General features: G+C 34.5%; 1 protein-coding gene and 1 pseudogene across 2 annotated transcripts; one reads left to right on the top strand and one right to left on the bottom strand.

Moving 5' to 3' along the window:
- LOC107889514 (TBCC domain-containing protein 1-like) lies at positions 1-9,454 on the top strand (annotated as a pseudogene).
- Positions 9,455-11,981: 2,527 nt separating this feature from the next.
- LOC107889513 (outer envelope pore protein 16-3, chloroplastic/mitochondrial) lies at positions 11,982-14,860 on the bottom strand. Of its 2 annotated transcripts, XM_016813956.2 has the most exons (4): positions 14,566-14,722; positions 13,332-13,675; positions 13,001-13,092; positions 11,982-12,463 (listed from the first exon to the last, which is right to left on the bottom strand). In XM_016813956.2, the coding sequence occupies exons 2-4, from the start codon at positions 13,660-13,662 to the stop codon at positions 12,404-12,406; spliced, it is 483 nt and encodes a 160-aa protein (XP_016669445.1). In that variant the 5' UTR covers positions 13,663-13,675; positions 14,566-14,722; the 3' UTR covers positions 11,982-12,403. The 2 variants fall into 2 exon arrangements, with proteins under 2 accessions (XP_016669445.1, XP_016669446.1); XM_016813957.2 differs by lacking the exon at positions 13,001-13,092 and having other exon boundaries at positions 14,566-14,860.
- Between the last annotated feature and the right edge of the window lie 6,855 nt (positions 14,861-21,715).

Genomic DNA, 21,715 nt, shown 5'->3' on the forward strand with positions numbered 1-21,715 from the left:
TGCGCTATACCCGTCCACATCGCACCCATCCCCTCACCTTCTCTTCCCTCCAACAAAATCATTAATTTCTCGAAGATCTGCACAAAAAAAATTGCTTTTTTTCCTCCCTGAACAAAGCGATGACCGACCCCATCGGACCATCAACGTCAACGATTCCGAATCCAAGTCCGACCACTCTTCTCCACCCGCGACGCGAGCCTTTCGAGCACGGCCTCCTACCAATCCAGAAGCTCATATTCACTGACCCACTCCAGGCCCTAACCTCTCTGAAGCAAAAGCTCGTATCTTCCTCCACTCAACGAGTCGACTCGGCGGCCCTCGCTGACGCCCTCGAGATCTCTTTGGACCATGCACGTCTCGTCCTCGACACTCTCGCCTCGGTGCTTCACTCCGAATCCGACCTTCTCGTCACCTCGCGCTTCGACGATGTTGATTCCGTTGGTGCTGATTTGCTTGATCTGATCCTGTTTTTGTACATTCAATCGTATAAAAGGCTTTTGCCGCGCTCGCATAAGGATGCAGCTGCGGTTGCTGATGTTTGGCCTTCCACCTCAGCATTTGACGGTTACTTGTCGGCCCTTTCGCCTTTGCAGGTTTTGCGGTTGACCATTTTACTACTGTTGACCATTTTACTATCTGTTTTGGTGAAATGTGGTTGATTTTTTTAAATTGGATTTGTTGTTGAAAATTATGCTGTTATATTATACTATCGTGTTGGATTCATGGCTACTTTTAGGAGAATGAACGTCTTGGACGCCGAGGGCTGACAATATTCACGGAAAATTGACTATTGATTGGCATTTGGAAAGAACCTATTCCGTTTAATGTCTAGCAAATTGAAAGATTTCTTTTAGGATTATATTTAACTTTTTGATAATTGCGGCGGCTATGTATTTCGTTACACTTGTTACTTGCTTTTTGTTTTTGGAAGTAGGGGGCATTAGGACTTTTCAGATGCAAAAGTTAACAATCTTTTCGAAGAATTGTTTAACTTGTCCATACCAAAAAATGCATGATTATAGGTTCATGTGGAACAATTATGTTTGAAATAAAATTTACTTTTTACTAATTTTCATTTAAATAAAATAGAAGAAAATAAGTTGCAAGAATAAAGCAAAAACCAAATAAACCACAAATTTAGCAAACCATTGGAAAACGGAAAGTGAGTTGAATTCTAATGTATGAATTTTAACATGTTTAAAAAACGATATCCAATTCATTGCTGCATTTTGATGGCTTTGAAGTTGGTCTTCATTATGAGTTGTTTGTAATATTTGTTGTCTTTTTCTTTTTAATTCTATATCCAATGCATTGCTGCATTTAAGTAAGAAATATTGATGGGTGCTGCTAGCAAATGTAATGAAATTAATTGAGAGCCAATGTCTTAAATTGCTTGGTTTGATTGTTCATGTTTTATTGCTTCCATCTGCCTGCTGTTTTAGGATTGCTGTAAAATACGATTAATGCAGCTGGCACTCTATGACTTGCGATGATAAATTTTATGGTTTCATTTGAATTTAGTACCTAAGGCAGTAGGATTTGCTATAATTTTTGTTTGTCCCATTTTCTATCCAGCTAAGTATCTCATTATGTCTTATCAGAAAAAAAGAGCATCTCATTAATACGGATTTCACCTTGTCTGCAAAATTTTGCAGTAATTATATATCTATTCGCTGTTCGAAGTTATAGCTGTAGGCTATAGTCTTTACTTTGTAGCAATTTAAAACACTCACGACTTAACCTTGATGGTTCTTCTCATTGTAGCTTGTTCGCTGCAACACCCGTCGGTTTATGCCATCACAGGCTGATGAAGAGGCCCATCAGCTGTCCTATCTACAAAAGCACTTGGCTAATATTCTGTCTCTTTTGTCAGAGCCTGTGGAGGGGGAAGGTGAAGAGTCTCTGGTTTGTAATATGGCTTCTTTCTATTTGTCGTTTGATGGGGGTTTTTTTATAGTTTTTGTTCCGTTTTGTTTTCTCAATACAAGAAAAACTGGGATATTATGAATATAAGTCAGATACAGATTTTTTTTTTTTTTTTTGTTTCATGGTGATTTTTTTTTCTTTTTGCATTGTAACTAGTCATTTTCTTTGTATTTCATCTATAATATGCAGTTATGATGTGGCATTTTTTAATTTCAAAATGTTGTAATCATAGTTTCAAAGGATAAAAAGTGAAAGCCTGGGAGCATTAATTTAGTGGTTGTGCTGAGTAGATCAAATATTTATGTAGAATACTAATGAGCCCAGATGTAAATCTTTTTCTTTGTAAAGTGTCTCTGTGCGGTTTATTTTTCTAGTCTTTGAAGGCATATCCTGGTTTGTGTTATGATATAGCTTGGCAAGTGGCAGAACAGCATTTTTATTTGTTATGAAACAATGCAATCATTATTGTGCTCTTTTTTTCTCTTTATGCATTAGTTGCCTTGCTTTAGGGTTGGTTTGCAACCTAAAATTGGTTTGTTTTGGTGTTAAACCTGATTTTATGTTGCAAGAGGAAGTTGGGAGCCTTATTCGCATGGCCAAAATAAGAATGTAGGCAGTTTCAACCAAAACAGGACAAAAGACCTTGCCAGCTTTTAAGCAATCAATCACAGATTTGAGCTGAATTTTTCCTTGTAACATTTCGGAATATAAATTTGGTGCTTTTTTTATTCTTTACGTTCCTATTCTCTGTTCCTTTCTTAACATGTATGGCTTTGTGCCCCATTTTCTATTATGTTCTGATTGGTTGTATTCTTTATTTTACTTCCTCCTTGTTATCAGCCTCTCTGCTGTAACTCTATTACCATGTATTCTTGATAAGTCTTTCTTGTATTTACATATCTTACTCTATTTCCATTTTTTTACTTGTTATTAGCTTTTATTTTGTCTTGGTTTATTCACATAAGTACTGTTTCTTCAGGTTATATCTATGGAAGGGTTTGAGCACCTTGGGTTTCTGATTCAATTTGAAGATAAGGGATCTGATGGAGTTTTCTTAAGCCGAGCAGCTCCCATTTTTGCTAATTCAGATCCAGACATGCCTGCTGTTCCTGTTCCAGCATCACAAGTTCTTGATTGGCTTCTGCAGAACATAGCTTCCTCTTTGGAACATGTTACTGAAAAGAATCCTGCAAAAGAAAATGGTCCTCCAAGTGGCTCTGACCAGGATGTTGCTATGGCTGACACTAGTCCAAGTTCAGTCAAAGCCTCACCAAGTGTAAGGAGTCCATGTTTCATTGAGGGGGTCTCTAAATCATCTTATGTAAAGCAGGCATCTGATCTTAAAAATTCTTCTCTGAAGGTTAGCTTATATTTGCAGTGAATTTTTTCATGGGGTATATTTTCTGTGTGGTGTTTGTTTTGCAATTTTCTTTTAAATGCACCCTATGTCTCTGAAAGACTGAAAGTACTTTGTGGTCTAGGTTCTTATCTTTATCTCCAACTCTAGTGTAATTTGAGCAACATATGGAACCTCTTGTAAAGAAAAAAAAGAGAACTCATATTAGGTAAACATCTTATGGATATTAGGTGGATGTCTACTGGATAGTGGGTGCATATTTTATGGATGAACTGATATGGAGACTGCAGTTTAGGTGGGGTTGTTTGCTGTTTTGTTGCTTGGTTATCATCAAATAATAGGAATGGCTGAGAGGAATGAACAAAGATGCTGGAGTTCTTAAATATAATTGAACTTGGTTATGTTTTCACTAATTGTATATTTGTGCAATGACGATGATGCGGAGAGAAAAGGGTGATTAATGATATATTACTAGGCTTTGAGGGGTAACATTCCTATATGACATGACACAGTTATGTGGAACAAGAAAGATGAGAATAAAGAATGGTTTTATGTTTGGTGCAATTACTCCTATCTTTTTATTGTCCTGGACCTTGGGACTTTTTACACATTTTCTGAACTTTTAAAGTTGTTATTATAAATTCTTCCTAGGTTGATTGGGGTTTCTGTATCTATCACTTTGCTGTTAAACCTTGTTTCAGATATTAACTGCAGCATTTCTGAATGCCAGGCACCAGCTGCAATCAGTTGAATATTGGCACTGTCTTTGGTCAAAAAAGTTTGTGATTTCTTGTAACCAATTAAGTAGAATAAGAACCTTCATTTGCTTGAGGCTAAAAGCTTTTTTCCTTTAGGTACCTCCCTTTTCTGAGCAGGAGTATTGTTTTCTTCCCATATGGTGCTTTTGCTTCTGTGCCTCCTTGCAATCAATGAAATCAATGTCTTTGTAATTGTTATATTACCGATTAAAAGCTTAAAGAAGCATAATTCATTTGCTGTCTTTTCAGTAGCGATTGCCATCCACCCAATTTTTGATGAATACTCACCTTCATTACATTAAAATAAAGAAAAAATATTTTGATAACTGAAAGTATGGAGATTTGACTCTGGAACTTTTCGGGAAGGTGTATTCTAATTGGATAATGCCAGTGATTATGTAATTCTTGATTCTTGTTTGATATTATGTACTTTATGGTCTAATACACCTCAAACTCTGCATGATTTTATAATTCCAGGTTATCAATTGCCATGATTCAGTTATTTACCTTCTAGCGCCTTTGAGATATGCCACCATTTATGGATGCTCTGATGCTACTATAGTTCTTGGAGCTGTTGGCAAGGTATCAATCACCTTTGTGCTGTTGCTATTTGTGTTGTACTAATTTCATAATCAGAGGAAACTTGTTCTGCTATTGTAATGTTCAATTTGGATACAAATTTGTTCTCTTTTTTATTCTGTATTGATTTTTGGAATTGCTGCAACCATTTCTCTGGTTTTTGAACTGAGTCTCTGAAATAGATTTGTTTTGATGTCTCTTCATTGGTGTACATATTTACTGTTCATGGCTGGAATGTCTATGGTGTAATGTGAAGACATCGATGTTCTCCCTTTGAAAATCTTTCTTTTTAATGTTGCTTGGTTCAATTTATTTTAAATGGTTATGCACCAAATGTACCAGAACTTGTAGAATAATAGTCTCTCTTCATCCCTGCTGAATTTCATTGCTATTTGAACTAAAGGGAATTTGCACAAAATAAAATATGGCCATGCAGATGCATGCAATCACTTTCTATTGCTAAGATTGTTAGATCAATAAAAGATATTTTCTTGCCTTGCCTGGTATAAGCTCATTTGATCTTTGTATGAAGTCATTAAATGTTGATGCTGGTTCCAGTTTTGGTTTTCCCTCTGGTATTCTTGTTTTCAGTTATTTTTCTCTTACGGGAACACTCTTTTTTGCTCCACCCACCGCCTGTCTTTCCAGATTTTATAGTAATTTCTTGATAGATAATCAACCTGATGTTTGGACCCCTAAAATATCAATCCATTTCCTGTTCCAGTAATTATAATTTTGATTCATGGATGAATATTATATGATTTTTTAATTGTAGGCAGTACGAGTCGAGCACTGTGAAAGAGTTCATGTGATTATAGCTGCAAAACGGGTCTGCATTGCCAATTGTCGTGAGTGTGTATTCTTTTTGGGAGTGAATCACCGCCCCCTTATTGTTGGCGATAACCACAAGCTACAGGTGAGTAAACAACAATCCCCTTTTGCTGGTTATGTGATCACGCTTGAGTTTTGAGAAGAGATTAAAGAACTTATTTCTAAGTAAATGCTGACTAGTCTTAGTTTTGAAAAATAGATAAATTTACAGGGGAAAGAAATCCAATTAGTTAATATTAGCTTCTGTGTTCTTTTCCCCATAGAATTGGCTGTCTCACTCTCTTTGCCACTCCTGGGGACCTTTGGTCCTTTCAACTTCAGCCAAGTCAGCCAAACTAAGCACCCTAACTGGTGGTTGGTGCTGTTTGGCCCTGAAGTGCGCACCACCCTTTTTGTTTTCCTCTAACTTCTCCATGGTCTGTCATATTTATGGTTCATTACACCCAATAAAAATTGTTTATACTAAGTTTTTATTCATGTAGAAGGTTTTGACAACTTGGAAATACAGTTGTATTTATGTTAAAAATTGATTTTGGCTGGTTTTAGTTTCATATTTGAAAAGTAAACATGTTTCATTGAACTAGCTTTTATTCATGTAGGTGGGTTAATATTCTGCTGAAAGCATGGCATAATTTGGTTGAAATTAGAAGGGTTTTATCTTGGTAGGTTTCCCTACTACAGGTGAAGAAAGTTGGCCTACTGGCAGGTTTAGAGAGGTCTCTATCCATGTATGATAGTATGAGTCTTCACCTTTCTTGTGCTTTTTGCTATTTGGATAAATGTCAATGCAAGATATGCAAAACCAACAATCTCTAAATAGAATACCAGAGAAGTTAAATATAGAAAGATCTCCAGTGAAAAGCTAAATATGATATTGGATGCTAAGTTGCCAAGCCGCAAAAGTTAGCATCCAAATAATTCACAAATTCACAAACTTCAAAAAAGAAAATATATTTATATAAACATAAAACAATACATATAAGTTCAAAAAACTGTTTTACATTCCAATAAATCATATTTTGTTCCTACTAAATGAACCGGAGAAGACTATCCCTAATGAATCAGAAATTTGTACAAGTAGCGAATTACGTTCTAGTTTTCGTTCCTTGTACTAGGCCGATCCACATTCTAGGTTTTATCTAAGCATACAAAACCTAAGTAAGCTCAGATAAAAAAAATTCAAATAGCATATTATAATTCAAATGTGAAAGCTTTAACATAAATTTCTATTAAATAAGTCTGCCTCAAATGTGATGTTAATTCTCCATGGTGAACTAGAGCCAGGCTGATAAAATCATGTGCGACTTGGTGGCAACATTTTTTTGTAGTATTTATAAGATGAGAAGAGAAGAGAAGAGGAAGGGTTTTGATGTAGTGGGATGGTTGGCTAGATTGCTGTTGAGAGTGAGAGGTGAACGATTCCTGAAGGTGACTGCTTCTTCTTGTTGTGGCTTTATGGGTGCAAGTGAGAATTTATCTCATTTTTTTTGTTTTCTTTTAGCGTTTTAAAGCTGTTTTGGCCTTCTCTTGTGGATGATATTAGCCAAGATTTTAATTGTAGCAGCTTGAAAAGAATTATTACCATAATATCCTGTTAATCTTTGAAGAAGATGCGGTTAAAATAGCAGTTCAGGCGTTAGCTGAACCAACTATGAAGTAAATAAATATAGATTGATCAAGTTAAACATTGGGCATAAATTCTACTGTAAAATCTTTTGGTGATATGGTCAATAGCACTGTGTGATGGAGGGCATAAAGGATGCATCAGGCGTGCATATTGTACCTTGTGCATATTGTACCTTATCTCTTCGTGAGAATATTTTTGGAACTATTATAACTATTTGATCATTCTTGGTGTGTTGTTACGAAGAGAAGTGATTAAAGGAAATTATTTTTACAGCTAAACTTCTGTAGTCTATTAATACTTTTTGAGCTTATTGTTTTGTATTAAGAATTTAATTACTTTGTAGTATCTGTTGGCAATTTGTCGCTGTCTAATCCATTCTGTCTGTTAGTCTGCAATGATGGAGAGTTCGGGAGATTTCATTATCTGGCCATTTAGAAGATTTAGGTTTTCAAGGGATATTTAATTCCTCAACGGTTTGATTTTAGCATATTTAATATCAAATGTCTTGCAAAATAGAATAAGAACACCCCGAGAGGAATTCGTTGTTTCTTTCTCTGGCTGGTAGATATCGGCCCTCGCAGATCTTTGGCTATATCATATTATAACGGACAACTTTCACTTTTTGAAGCCATGTTTGGCATCAGTATGAACTTTGACACTCAGGGCACTGACAAATTTTGGAATTTTTTTTTTTTTTTTTAAATTTCATCAGGTGGCACCGTATAACACATTATTCTCGGTTGGAAGAGCACATGACTGAAGTTGGCATCGAGGCAACTATCAATAGATGGGATGATACTTTGGAACTTGGGATGATTGATCCACACAATTCATTATCTCATCCTGCGGGCGTTTCTGATGCTCAAGCTGAGTCAGCTACACGACTAGCTTCTGATCACTTCACAAAGTTTCTGGTAACTTGTGTATTTTATAGCTTAGCTTGGGGTTATTTTTGTATATTCCTTTTACCCTTTTAATGGTTACATTGTGCTTGTACATGACAAACATCTCTATATATGCAGATTCCAAACTGGTTGGAAGGTGAATCCACTGGTTCAACAAAGGATAACCCGTTCCCCTTAACTGATCCATACTTGACATCTCAACAGAAAAATGTAAATGCACTAAGCCCAACTGATGAAGAGGAAGTTTGACTTAATGGTTTGAGTTTAATTTTATTTGCCTGATAGAAGCAATGTTTTTGTCTGTTGTTGTGGAATTAGTGGTTGGTTTGATTGATCTTTCTAGTATAGTATTAACGGAATTTTTGTTTCCTTGCTAACGTTATCTACAGCAAAATAATTTAGGTGAGATAAAGCAAATATTGAGAGAAGCTCCCCTTGAAGAAAATCTAAAGAGAGAATTATCATGTGCTCTTCATGTATACTTCAGAGATTGGTTATACGGTAAATCAATCATATTTCTGTTTTGTTAAGTTCATATGTGGTGGTTTTGTTTGGCGTTTTAGGTTTTATTCTTGGTATTAGTTGTTTCTACTTTCCTCGTCCAGAGTTCATTTGATGATATAGGATGATCCTTTCCTGAGAATTTAAATATTTAAATAGCCTCTCGTTGAACAAATTGCGTATTCCTGTTGATTTGTGAGAATGTTCCCATGCGTTATAATTTGTGCGATCCGTTCTTTTTCCCTTTTAATATTTGATTAATTAGGCGGTCAATTCCTAGATAAAGGATTGCATAATTCATTCAAATTATGTCATGTAAATCGTTTTGTTGTGATTTATTGTACCTAAAACATTCTGGCAATTCATTAATGATTTTTGTAATAAATAGTTGGGTTTGTTTTGTTCTTTCTTAAAACTAATTTTGTGACGTCATTTATGTATGCCTCTGAGTTTACAGTCTAATCTTAGCGGGTGTTGTTAATTTATGTGAAAACTTAAAATGGCAGCCTCGGGAAATATTCGGCAGCTGTACTGCCTACAAAGTGACTGATATCGGCATCTGCAGGATTATATTACGCAATGGTACATGATTTAGATGAGTGGATGCGGTTTATGGTTTTGTTTCAGTTTCTTCAACCCTTTTGCCAGTTCCCCAGGCTCAGCTCATCTCTTTTTGTTGTGGGCTCCCTTCAACACCCAACACTCAACAGGCAGCTGACAACTGAGACACCCTTCCAATTTGGAACGTCACATAAATTTTTATGCAGGATTGGCTCTGCTCTTTTTGGCGTGCGCCCCGGCACACCCAAAAAGATAAAAAAAGCAATCAGATATTATTCATTTGCTAATCTCTTTGTAATATTTTTGGACGGAAGAAAACAACAATAATAAATTTAATCCTACTGTACCCTTTGTTAGCCTAGGTCTTTACAGCAGTGTTATAAATTTAAATACTCACTCTTTATTCCAACGTTTGTTCGTCCCCTTTATCCAAGGTTTGTTCTCTCTCAGTTCTGTTGTCCATTAAGATAAGGTTAATTGAAGTCAAATCTTACAAATTTCCACTGAAAGCTGTCAACGTGAATTACGTCCTATTATCCCCAAAATCATGAACACAACATGCGAGGAAAAATCAATTTATTCACTCCCCATTCGGCCAAAGTCATCATTCAAGGCCAAGTTACAATTTGTTAGAAAGCATTATTGTTCAATTTGGCGAAGCATGATTATTGTTTAATTTTGCGAAGCATGCTTATAAATAAATTTATGTAGCAGATGAGTTGATGACTCATGCTCAAACGTTGTTCAGCGAGGTACGTTTTCATAATTGTCTTTGAGCAACTTTTTAGATAAAAATGCTGTGGAGATTATTACACTCAGGATTAGATTGTATTTTGCCTCTTATACTCAAAACATGGGTAATTGGCTCCGTATGTTAGAAAAAAGTACAAATTAGCCCTTCCATTAAAAATCCATTCATACGTGTTGTTAAGTAATGATTTTGTTTTTTTTTAATTTTCTTTATGTAAGTGATGTAGAATTAAAGGACAAGTAGGATTAGGTAAAAGAATTATGAAAGTCCTTGTAATTTGAGAGCTGAATTATATTTTGCCTCCTCTACTCGAAAAAGGGAAAAAATTATTTGCTATACTTTAGATCAAAGAGCAAATTGGTTAATTTTTTAAAATTTTCATTAATGTCTATTGTTAAGTGATTACGTAGATGATAGAGCAACTAAACAATATGTCATATGTACCTCACGCTGATGTGGCATTTTGGCATGTCAGTAAAAATTTAAAAAAAAAATTAAAAATCTCAAATATAAGAACCATCTCTATGATGAACTTGGACAAAAAAATATATATATAGTAAAAGAACATTAAAAATAATGTTGATAATGAACATAGACAAATGATTTTTTAGGTTCAAATGAGCTTGAACAACTATGTTCATTTTGGTGTGGTTTTTAAAATAATTATTCAATAATTATATAAAATTTACTTAAATGAATTAATAAAATAAGATTCATCAATTTGATTAACTAAATATATCAATTCGATTATAAAGATACATGTGTTTATATATATTTGTGCATATTTGGATTATTTATACATGCTATATGTGTATATATAATTGTTATAATTTTTAATAATTAAAAAATAAAAATCATTATTTATAATTTCTTATAATTCTTAATTTTTTTATAATTATTTAAAAAATAATTTGTTTAGATTGTTGGGATATAGTGCCCTTAGAGTAGTTTTTAAAATTTCACCATTCACATTAATATCATTTATTTTTGTTATGGTTTTTGCACGCAAAGCAAAATGAACAAGTAAATATTGGTTTATTGATTACCTAATGTTTAACTAGTATTAAGTTATATTATGTGATTGGATCATAATGCGAAAAAACAACATATATTGTAGGCAATCTTGATGGCCCGTAGTTTAATCGAAATTGAGCAAAGAGATTAAAAAATTATTATTTTGTCAAATTCGAATAGGAGATACATTGTCTTGAGTATTGGAATGGACGACTCTCAAAAGATAAAAACATAGATGCGATTGTCTATACTGACAATACATTAGACAATGTCCAAGTAGAATAAATCCAAGGTCCATTATAGATTTATTAACTTGTGACGTTCATAGTGTAACTTACTTCAATCTTAAGTAAGTGAGGGATTATGAGTGCGTGACTTGTATACTTAGATATATTGAAAGCTTGGGTTTAATATGGTAATTGAGTCGAAAGATAGTATGTTGGGTATATGGCATCAACATGACAACTTCGTTTACAATACTGGAATTCATAGCCTGATAAAGGGTAAATGATTGCCAATACATAATAGATAAAAAAAAAATAATGTGGCCACAGGTCATTTGTTGATGACGAATGATTTAATTCTTATGTGTTAGTAATTAACTTTTTCATAAAGAAAAATGTAATGATTACCAAGAAATAAAATAGGATTATATTGGGTAAACTGATTTAACCCAAAGAGATAAAAAGAATATCTATGAGGGTAACACACAGATGATAGAATCATTGGACAAGCACTTGATAAATAGCTTTTGTAATGGTATATAATAGAGAGAGCTTAGTTATGATATTTTGGAATAACTTAATAATTAAATAATATAGTAATTAATAGACGAAAAGTTGAAACTTAATTACTAATTTGAGCTCTAATTTATATCTCCAATTGGTCCTACTTTTGGATAAATTCAAAATTATTTGAAGAAAATACAATGTCAAAATATTCCAGCTCAACATAACTTACGAAACTAAAATAATGCCAAATGGTGAGTTGTTTCTTGCTTCATTCCTTGTTTCCCTTAATGAAATTTCTTCATACAAAAGACTGATGAGTACTTCATTCCAGTCCTTATAAAGCACACCTTTTGCTTTGAAGTAGATTATTTTCTTTTGCTAATTTTAATGTCTTTAATGGGTGGGGTAAAGGGTCAAAATTAAGAATATCAGACTCAAGGGAACCCTTAATAGTCATAATATCATTAAACTCATGTTTGAACTTTGAATCGTGGATGTCCCGCAAGGAATTGTTCTTCCGAAAGCCATTGAATACAAGTATGAAATCCTCAAAAAACTCAACCTAAGTACCCCAAATTCAATAGGTTCAGAGACTGTCATCTACGCCATTATTCTGATACACAACAAGTCATGCAAATCAACATTCTCCCTTTAAATGCAAACAGCAAACTGGGAACTGAGTGTATGATTAAATCTTAGAAAACAAAGGCATCCTAGAAAGGATTAATTATCCCGAATTAAGTTGAAAGTGCATCCTCGATAATGATATGCAAGAGTTATGAAGCGGCAGGTCTTTTCTTGGTGGTGTATGGGTAATACTCTTTGCCTGTGTCTATTCTTGTTGTCTGACCTCCAGCATCAATCACAGCAGAGGTGAAAGCCAGTGCTGTTCCAGCAGAAATAGCTGTTGAGATGCTCCTGCCTGCGAAATGAACAGCACCTTAATGCATTTATTGAACATTAACAAGTAGACAATCAAACTGACCGACATTAACATGGATAGAGAAACCAAGCTGGAATTCAATAATCCACATATGACAACGAGAGTCCCCTTTGTTCTCCTTTAAACTACAAGTTATGGAAACCCTGTCCAAAACAATGCTTTTACATGACCCTTTACCACAAAAGATAAAATTCAGTCCCCTCCTTCCCCTGCTCTCCACTCAAGGATTTTATCACAACTTATCTTGCTCAATTCTTATTGTCAAGTCATTATAGACTCCCCAGACAAACAAGTAACAGCAGTAATGTACAATTCATGCATTTCAGAAAGAAGAATTTAAAATCTTAAACTAAAAGGAAACTATAGGATAATCAGAAGAATAGATTTTTTACATTTACATGCTGCATAACTCCTACCACTTTATAAATAACAACTACGTAAACGGTTTAAGAAAAACCAATGAGAAACAAAAATGATTCTAAGCAACAACAAAGAATGTGAGTATAACTTTAGCACCATTGTACGGATGGTGGTGGAGATCCAAAGAACCATCACAAGCTTCAATTTTGAAGAGGTAAAGCTTTCTAAGAAAGCCATCATCCATATCACTGAAACACAAAAATTAACATGATCTGGTATGGATGTAGAATATATACACAGTATAGTTTTCATTTGCCAGCGCAAAAGAGGGGTCTTTTGAGTATCTCAACAAAGTTTTGTGTACATTAATATTGCATAAGAAACATCTACGTCATATTTTCATAATTGGTTTCTCGACAAATTAATAAAATCAGATAGCAGGTTTTAAAATGCACTAAATATACTAACTGCCTAAATAAATATTTACCTTTGAAACCAAGAATGGAAGCCCCAGCCACAAAACCACCAACAGCACCGTTGACAAAGGATCTTTTCATCCTATAATTCTGCAACAGCTGCTCAACACCAATATAGACTCCGCCAATGGCAGCAAATGTCATTCCATAATTGCCCATCATCTTCAGTGTCCTTACAAGCCCAGGTAGGGCAACACTTCTCTCAACACGAGGCACATCATACCATGTAGCAACAACAGTTCCCCAGATAGTTCCAGCAACAAAACCTGTAGTTGCGCCCTTGATTGTTTTCATTGTTGGAGTGTCATCATCCTCATAATACCTAAGCTCTGAAGGGTCCATGGATATCTTCTTACTGCATAACAACCAATATCACCAAAAATAAACCCCCCCCCAAACAAAAAAAAAAAAAAATCAGAAACTGGTTCGGCCTCAATAATTGTATCTAGCCTATCTTTTATTGAAAAAGTAAATGACCAAAGTAAATACATCTAGAGACCACCTAGGACTTAGGTTCGGGCCACATAAACGAAGGTAGTTCTCTCCATCCCAGATTCCACATCCTACTTCCTAAGATTTAAGGTAGAGAGTCTTCAGTCTTTGAAGTTTGAATGTCAAATTCTCACTGTTGGGTATCCCTTTGGGGAAACAACAACATTCGTATCATCTAAAGCAGATTATAAAAATAGGCCTTCAAATAAATTACACCCCAAAAGAAAATTGTGAACTCAATGCATAAATTGAACATTGTCATAATGTCATCCCTTCATAAGAATATAGCAAAGCCCTTACAACTCGGGCAAAGCACAAGAATTCAAAAAGGTTTTCATGTTCTAGAGTACAGGGAAAAAGGGAAATTGAGTAATGGACAAACATTTTTTTCAGTTTAATGTGAAGATTTTAATATTCAGGAGTAATCAAAGCTACTGCCTAACTGCTAACCAAACAATGCCCATGCAACAAAATAAAAATATTTTTATCCTGATTCCAAATGAGAAGAAAATTTAAAATGTTAGCCTAATTAAAGCCAAAATCACAGAGCGAATAAATTATATAAAAAAGATAAGAAAAAGAAAGAAAATAGGAAGTAGATCAAATTGAGAATCCAAAAGGATTGTAACAGATTTGTGAAAAGCAAACCCTAGAGTATATGCATCTGATTAAAATATATATTACAATATACCATGAAAAGATTATTTAAATGAACAACTATCGTTAATTGAGGAAATAAGGAGAGAATACTACCTTTCTTATGAAATCAGAGAAGACAAAGTGAGAATGAGTGCGTGTGTGGTTTCAGCTGAGAAATGTTTCCTAGGAACTCATTTGCACAGTGCCGATGCGCTACTAATATTTTCCATTTGCCTGTAATTTGTGTATTCTCCATTTTACCCTCATTCTTTCTGTTGGGTTTTATTTTTTTTTTATTTAATTTTTTTGACCTTTTATACATTAGCTCTCCACAATTGTTATTGCAATAACAAGGAGCTTTCTATGTTTAAATTATTCTACTTTTAATTAAGGGTTTGCGGAATTACGTAGAAGAATTAAAAGATACGTAAGATAAGGTTCCAATGAACAAAGTGCGTGCTAAATAATTGTTTGACTCAATGTCTTTATGAAGGATAACTGTTATGGGACAGAACCAGAAATTAACGAAAATGATGATGTTCAGTTTAATGAAAACGGTACGTAGAAGCAGTTAGATAAAACATGACATATTCGATAAGTTAGCTGATGGAGGGTTATGCTACTAGCTTTAGATATAGGGTGACCAAACTTAAGAGTTCCATAGGTGATACGAAGGAAACTCTCGAGGAAGTTGATGGGCATACTGCAAAGCTACTCAAGGAACAAATGGCAGAGGCCATCAGTGATTATATAGATTCGATGAAAGGGGTCCTTAATACTGCTGTGGGTAAGCTAACTAAGAAGAATGATGCTCTCGAGGCTATGATGTTGGTCTTGAAGGATCAAATGTTGGATTTGATGCTCTAAGTGTAGTATTTTTGTCTAAGTATACTTATAAATTTTTGAACATATTGGTTAATAAATTTATTCATAAATTACATCAATACTTTGTATATTTTCCTCACATGTTTTTTGCACGCAAAGCAAAATGGAAGAAGATGTTGCTCATTGATTATCTAATATTTAAACTAATACTAAAGGGTATTACGTGGTCGGATCATAATACGAAAAAACAACTTATATTAGTAGATGATCCTAACCATGTCCTTAGTCAAATCAAGAATGAAAAAATCGATTAAAAGAATAATAAGCCATCTATCAAGTCCAATTAAGGAGATGATTTATCTTGGGTATTGGAGTAGGTGACTTTTAGAAGATAGAGACATAGATGTGACTGATTGAACTAACAATACATCAGACTGGACCCAAGAAGAATAGATTTTGAATCTGTTTATCGATTTATTCACTTATGATGTTCATAATATGACATACCTAAATCTTGAGTGGATGACGAACTATGTATGTGTGACTCGTACACTTTGATGTAAGCGAAAGCTTGAGTTCGAATAGATAACGAGCCGAAAACTGGTGTGTTAGGTGTACGACTTCTATAGTATGTAACGTCGTTCACAACAGTGAAATTTATAGCTCGAGGCATGAGTAAATGATATCCTCTTATTGGCATTACATGGTTGATGGAAAGTAAACGTGGTCATGGGTTGTTCGTTTTTATGATGGATGACTTGATCACTATTTGATAGTGATTGACTTTTCATGAAGGAAGATGTAATGATTATCATGAGATAAAATATGATCATATTAAGAGAACGGATATTATCCCAAAGAGATTAAGTATATCCTATGAGAGTAACACACTTATGACAAGGTCATTGAACAAGCACTAATCAAACTGCTTTTGTAATGGTATGTCATTGGGAAGAGCTTAGTCACGATAATATAGTGGAATGACTTTGTGACTAAATGAGTTTATAGTTAATAGGTGAAAAGTTGAAACTTAATTAAAAATTATTTAAACCTCAATTGCATATGTCAAATCGGTCCTCCTGCTAGCTTGTTGAAACTAGAAATAAATTTCATGTTGAATCAAATGAAAATTAAATAAAAATAGAGAAATAGGAAACATTTGGAAATTATGAAGGTTTTCTCCAAAATGAAAATGAAAATGAAAATGGAGAAATGAAATCATTTGGAAATGAATGTGATTTTCTCCAAAATATGAAATGAATTCATTTAGAAATGAACTCATTTAGAAATGAACAAGGATTTCTCAAAAATAATCGAAAGATTGAGTTTATATTTTTGATCTATTTTAAAGCCTAAAATTAAAATAAACCATACGGTCATAGTGTGCAAATTAAATGGTGAAATATTAAATATATTTTCTCGGAAATTTTATCACGGGTAAAATCGTCATAATTTTATTTGGGGTAAATTGGAATGAGAAAATTATTTAATATAAATATTGAAGTTTATTTTTGGGAAATATAAAAAATAAGTCGAATCTAATTATAAAGTATTGAGTTAAAAGACCGAAAAGTACTTGTAATTGGACCCGATATAAAAGAGGCCCAAAAGCATCTTATGTAATAAAGGGAGACGACAAACCCTAGTATATTTAACTAGGGTTGCCACCCCCTACATCCTAATAGAACAAGGATTTCATTTTTTTTAGTTGAAATAAACTTCTTTAATTCAACAAGGGTTCTAACTTCTCTCTTTATAAATAGATGACACATATAAGGCTATTTATACACAACTTTCAAATATAATTATTCTGCTCGAAAACAAAGAGACTTTTATTCTCTAAATATTGAATAAAATTTTCGAAATAACGATTCTGTCGGTTTCTATTTTGAAGAGAGAATTTTCGTTTTCACCCTAAAAGAAAAGAAAACTATTTCTAATTTCTGTGCTTGATTCATTTTGTTTGAGCCTACATTCAAAGCAATTCGTGATACGAGAATAGCAAAGAAGATCATTTGGTTGAAAGCCGGGAACGACAAGTATGATTTCAGACTATGATTTATTGCTATAAATATCACAAATCGGGTCTATTTTTAAAATTTTCATTTTTTGTTGTGTAACAAAATCGTTTTCGAACTGGATTTTTTCCAACAACAAATTGAGGAGCACAAGGGGGAGGTCAATATCTTTAAAGTTGCTTTGGGTAATGGAGTGTTTGTTGTAACACCTAAGCCTAAAATAGATGTCTCGAAGTCAAAAGAGTTTAATAAGACGAGCTCTGCAAAAGATGTGATAATTTGTTGTGGGGAATAGAGTAATACTTTTGTGTGAAAGGTATCATGGATGATGCTTATAAGAAGGTAAATACTGCTGCCATGTATTTTACTAATGTCGTTTTGTTATGGTGGCATCGTAGGTCCACAGATGAGAGACAATGTGGTATTGCTATTAAGACTTGAGAGGAATTCCATAGTGAATTCAAGGGGCAATTTTACCTGGAGTATGATGAGGATGAGGCTCGGGCTAAGTTGCGCCGGCTTATGCAACAATATACAGTTAGGGAGTATGTAAAGAACTTCAGTGAGATGATGCTCCAGATTTCTGATTTGGGTGAGAATGAGACATTTTTCTCCTTCATGGATGGGCTGAAGCCTTAGGCAAAGTAAGAGTTGCAACGTCGAGGAGTTAAGAAACTTTCTAAAGCAATGACTTTAACGAAGTCCTTAATTGAGCTTGTTTCAAGGAAAAGCAGGTTCGAGTCTTCCGAGCCCAATGAGAAGTGCAATGGTAGGGAAGATGAAAGACAAGTTAAAAATGATAATGACAATACTGGTAATGGGAAACCATATAATGGGAAGTGGAAGCTCGACAACAAACCAAATGGGACAATGAGATACTTCATTTATAAAGGTTCACATATTGTGAGGGATTATCCGAAATGATTTGCATATTGTGAAGCTTCAATTATACGTTTTGTCAAAGCTAAGAGGATCAAATAGAGTGATAAGAAGCTAATTGAGTGATTCTTATGTTGTGGTTAGCATAGAATGTGAGACTGTTTAGTGCGATCTAAGATATCCGCAACAAATAAAGAAGAAATGAAGTCTGTTCAGAATAAGGTATTGAAGCTTGGATAATTATATTCAATTCTACTAAGACAAAGAGGGATCGCAAGCAAAAAATGTTGATCTTTGTGGACATCAACATTGTAGACCGTATGAAGAGTGCCTTTGTTGATACAAGGTCATTTGATTTGTTCATATAAGAGAAATCTATAGGTAAACTTGGTCTCTCAGTTAGCAAATTGACCAAGAGGATCAAGACAGTAAATTCCATATAGGTCCCAATTGTGGGAGTAGCACAAGGAGTTGAGCTAAAATCGGCAAGTAGAAAGACAAGAAAGACTTCGAGGTAATTCACTTAGATGATTATGATTTTGTTTTTGGCTTGAACTTCCTTGACCGGATTAATACTCTTCTGGTTCATTTTACTGATTATTTATGTATCCTGGATACTCGTCAACAGCAATGTGTGGTGCCAATGAGTCATGATAAGAAAGGTGGAACCAAGGTACTATCGTCAATCCAATTAGCTGAGGATGTTCTATGTGGTGAGAATATTGACTTGGTAGATCAGAGTGTTAAGGAGACCCCCTTAGAAATGTTAGAGGTACAAAAAAGCGATATGAATACTGTTGAGTCATTAATGGGGTTACCACCTATGAGAGAGGTGGGTTGTGTATCATGTTGGAAAATGTGCCTATATTATAGTAAGTATATAATTATTTTCTATGTATTTGAACGATAAATGAATAAATAAAGTTAATTTCACATTTCACTATTATGTTTTTTGTGTTTCTGTCTTTTATGTTTTGTATGCATAGTAAAATTGTGACAAACAAATATTAGCTCATTGATTATCTAAGTTCAAACTAACAATAAGTGGCATTGTAAGAATGTTTACATTATGAGAAAGATAACTTACTTTAGTAGATAATCTAAACAAGTTTGTAGTCTCGTAAAAGAATCAAAGTGAGCGATATATTCAAATATTTAGAAGGATTATCATGTTGTCTACAATTCCAATTAAGGAGATGACTAGTCTTGGCTATCAGAGCAGTTGACTCAATGAATAGAGACATAAATGTATTCATTGGAAGAATGATACATTGTACTAGACTCAAAATGAATTAATTCTGAATTCGTTTGTGAATTAATTCACTTGTAACATTGTAATGCCCTGACTTTTGTTTTTATTTCTAGAAATATTTGACATAAATATCTGTTTACTTTAGTGGTTAAGTGTTCTGGGTGTGTGTGAGGTCCCGAGTTCAAGCCTTACATTTGGTAAATTTTGGTATTTTTCTTACTGAAGCCTTATACTTGCTTAGTAGGCTTATATTAAATTATTTGTAAAACCATATCAGAATGAGTCTGCTGGTACGAGTGGTAAGGGAGTTTGTGTGTTGTGTAGAGGTCTTGTTTTCGAATCTCTGTGTGAGCGTGGGTATTTATTTTTGCTCAGTTATAGGACAGAGTTTTGGTGAAGTTAAAATTTTAATAGTGAGTGGTTATGATAGTATAGGTAGTGAGATTTGAGTAAATCTGTTTCCCTCAAACTTCTCTTCAGGAAAATTGACGTTCTCTTTCTTCTCCCTTACCGTTTTCCCTTTTTCCTTCTACTCTCTACCATTTTCTTCTTCTCCTTCTTACTGCTAATTTTTTTTTGATTTCTTACCTACTATCAAGTTCCCGTGACTCGTTACATCAGTGCTTTTGGGTGTTATCGATAAGTTTGGTAAGTGAGATTTTTGTTTTGGCTAACGTATCTTTGGTTAATGGGGTTCGTTTTATGTTAGGAGAAGATCAATGGGCTGGAGGTTTCCAATCAGCGCTTCGATTGTGCAGAATCGTTGTTAAGCATTCTAAGGTAAAGGTTTAGACGATTTACGGGTTGTCCATTATGGTTTGATTCAGTTTAATATCGTTTCTAAGTAATTAATTGGTGGTTAATCGATCAATTTTAGGTTTCAGAAGGCTCAAGAGTGTTTTCGCTGTGAAATAGTACCAGGTGTATACCCGAAATACAGAAAAATAGGATTCAGCGAAAGCTAAAATTACAATCTGTTGACACCACACGGCAGTGTGCTAGGCCATGTGCGATGACATGGCCGTGTGATTGACGAAGACTAGGCCGTGTGCAAGATACGGTGCACAAGACCATGTGATGGTCGGAGTGTGGCCGTGTGAGCCACATGGGCTAGGCCAAATTAGGTGTGTGGGGCACACTAGTGTATGGATTTTGGGTCAAGCAGTGTGATCCACACGGGCAAGGCCAATCTGGGTGTGTAGGCCACAATGCGTGTGGGCTCATTTATTTAAATTTTTCTCTAGGGTTGCTCGGGTCGTCCCAAACGACTATGGGCCTACTGTGGGGTCGGTAAGGGCTAATTAAACCCTAAACTAGATTATCTAATTATTTGATATACTAACCTAATTAGGATAGTGATGCACGTTTACTTGCACTATTATCTGCATATCTGTTATCTATGTACGCTTATATGTAAGTATGTGAGCATGTTAGACTATTTATCTGTATTTTTATATTTCTAAATCTGATATTGGGGATAGAATAATATATATTGGAGAAAGTGTTCTGAAAGGCAATTAACGCCTATTATGTAGCAGCATGGGTACGTTATATCTGTGTGCTGCATCGGTACAACATGGTATGTAAATCTGGGTGGGGTTTTTAAGCCCCACATGGTGTGTAGGGATGGTCGGAGATGGTGTGTTGAGGATAGGGGTAGGATATCTAATTTCTGATTCTGATTTGCACATCTGTATCTGTATCTGTAATGGGCTTAAGCCCGAATTTGTACCTGACTGATTCTGATTTTCTGGTTGTGTGCATGCTTAATTCTGTGGGATTACACACTAAGTTTACGTAAATTCACTCTTTTATGTTTATTCTATACAGGTAATCCACAGTCTTAGGCGGATCGATGCTACGGAGCCCCTCGGTGACCACCTGTTCGAACTGATTATGGTTACAATATAATTTTTATATTCTGGTCTATTCTAGTTTTTATGTAATTCAGACTTTACGGCTTTCTTTTAATTTAGGTTAGACTGCGATTTTATGATTTTATATCTGCAAAACGCGATATAACTCAGACCAAAAGCAAGGGTTTTTCTAAAATCTTGAACGGTTTTCTAAACACATCGATTTTTAAAGCTTCCGCTACAAATACGTCTTACCTCTAAACGATTAAATGAATGAGAGCTCTGAAATTAATAATAGCGATAAGGGCTAATGAATTAGTATGGTTTTAACTTAACGACAAGGGTTTTCAAACCCATTTCATATGACACTTTCGGATTCGACCATAACGTCTAGGCCGGGTTTGGGGTGTTACAAACATTCATGGTGTGATTTA

Source organism: Gossypium hirsutum, chromosome A09 (assembly GCF_007990345.1).
Source record: "Gossypium hirsutum isolate 1008001.06 chromosome A09, Gossypium_hirsutum_v2.1, whole genome shotgun sequence".
Taxonomy (NCBI): Eukaryota; Viridiplantae; Streptophyta; class Magnoliopsida; order Malvales; family Malvaceae; genus Gossypium; species Gossypium hirsutum.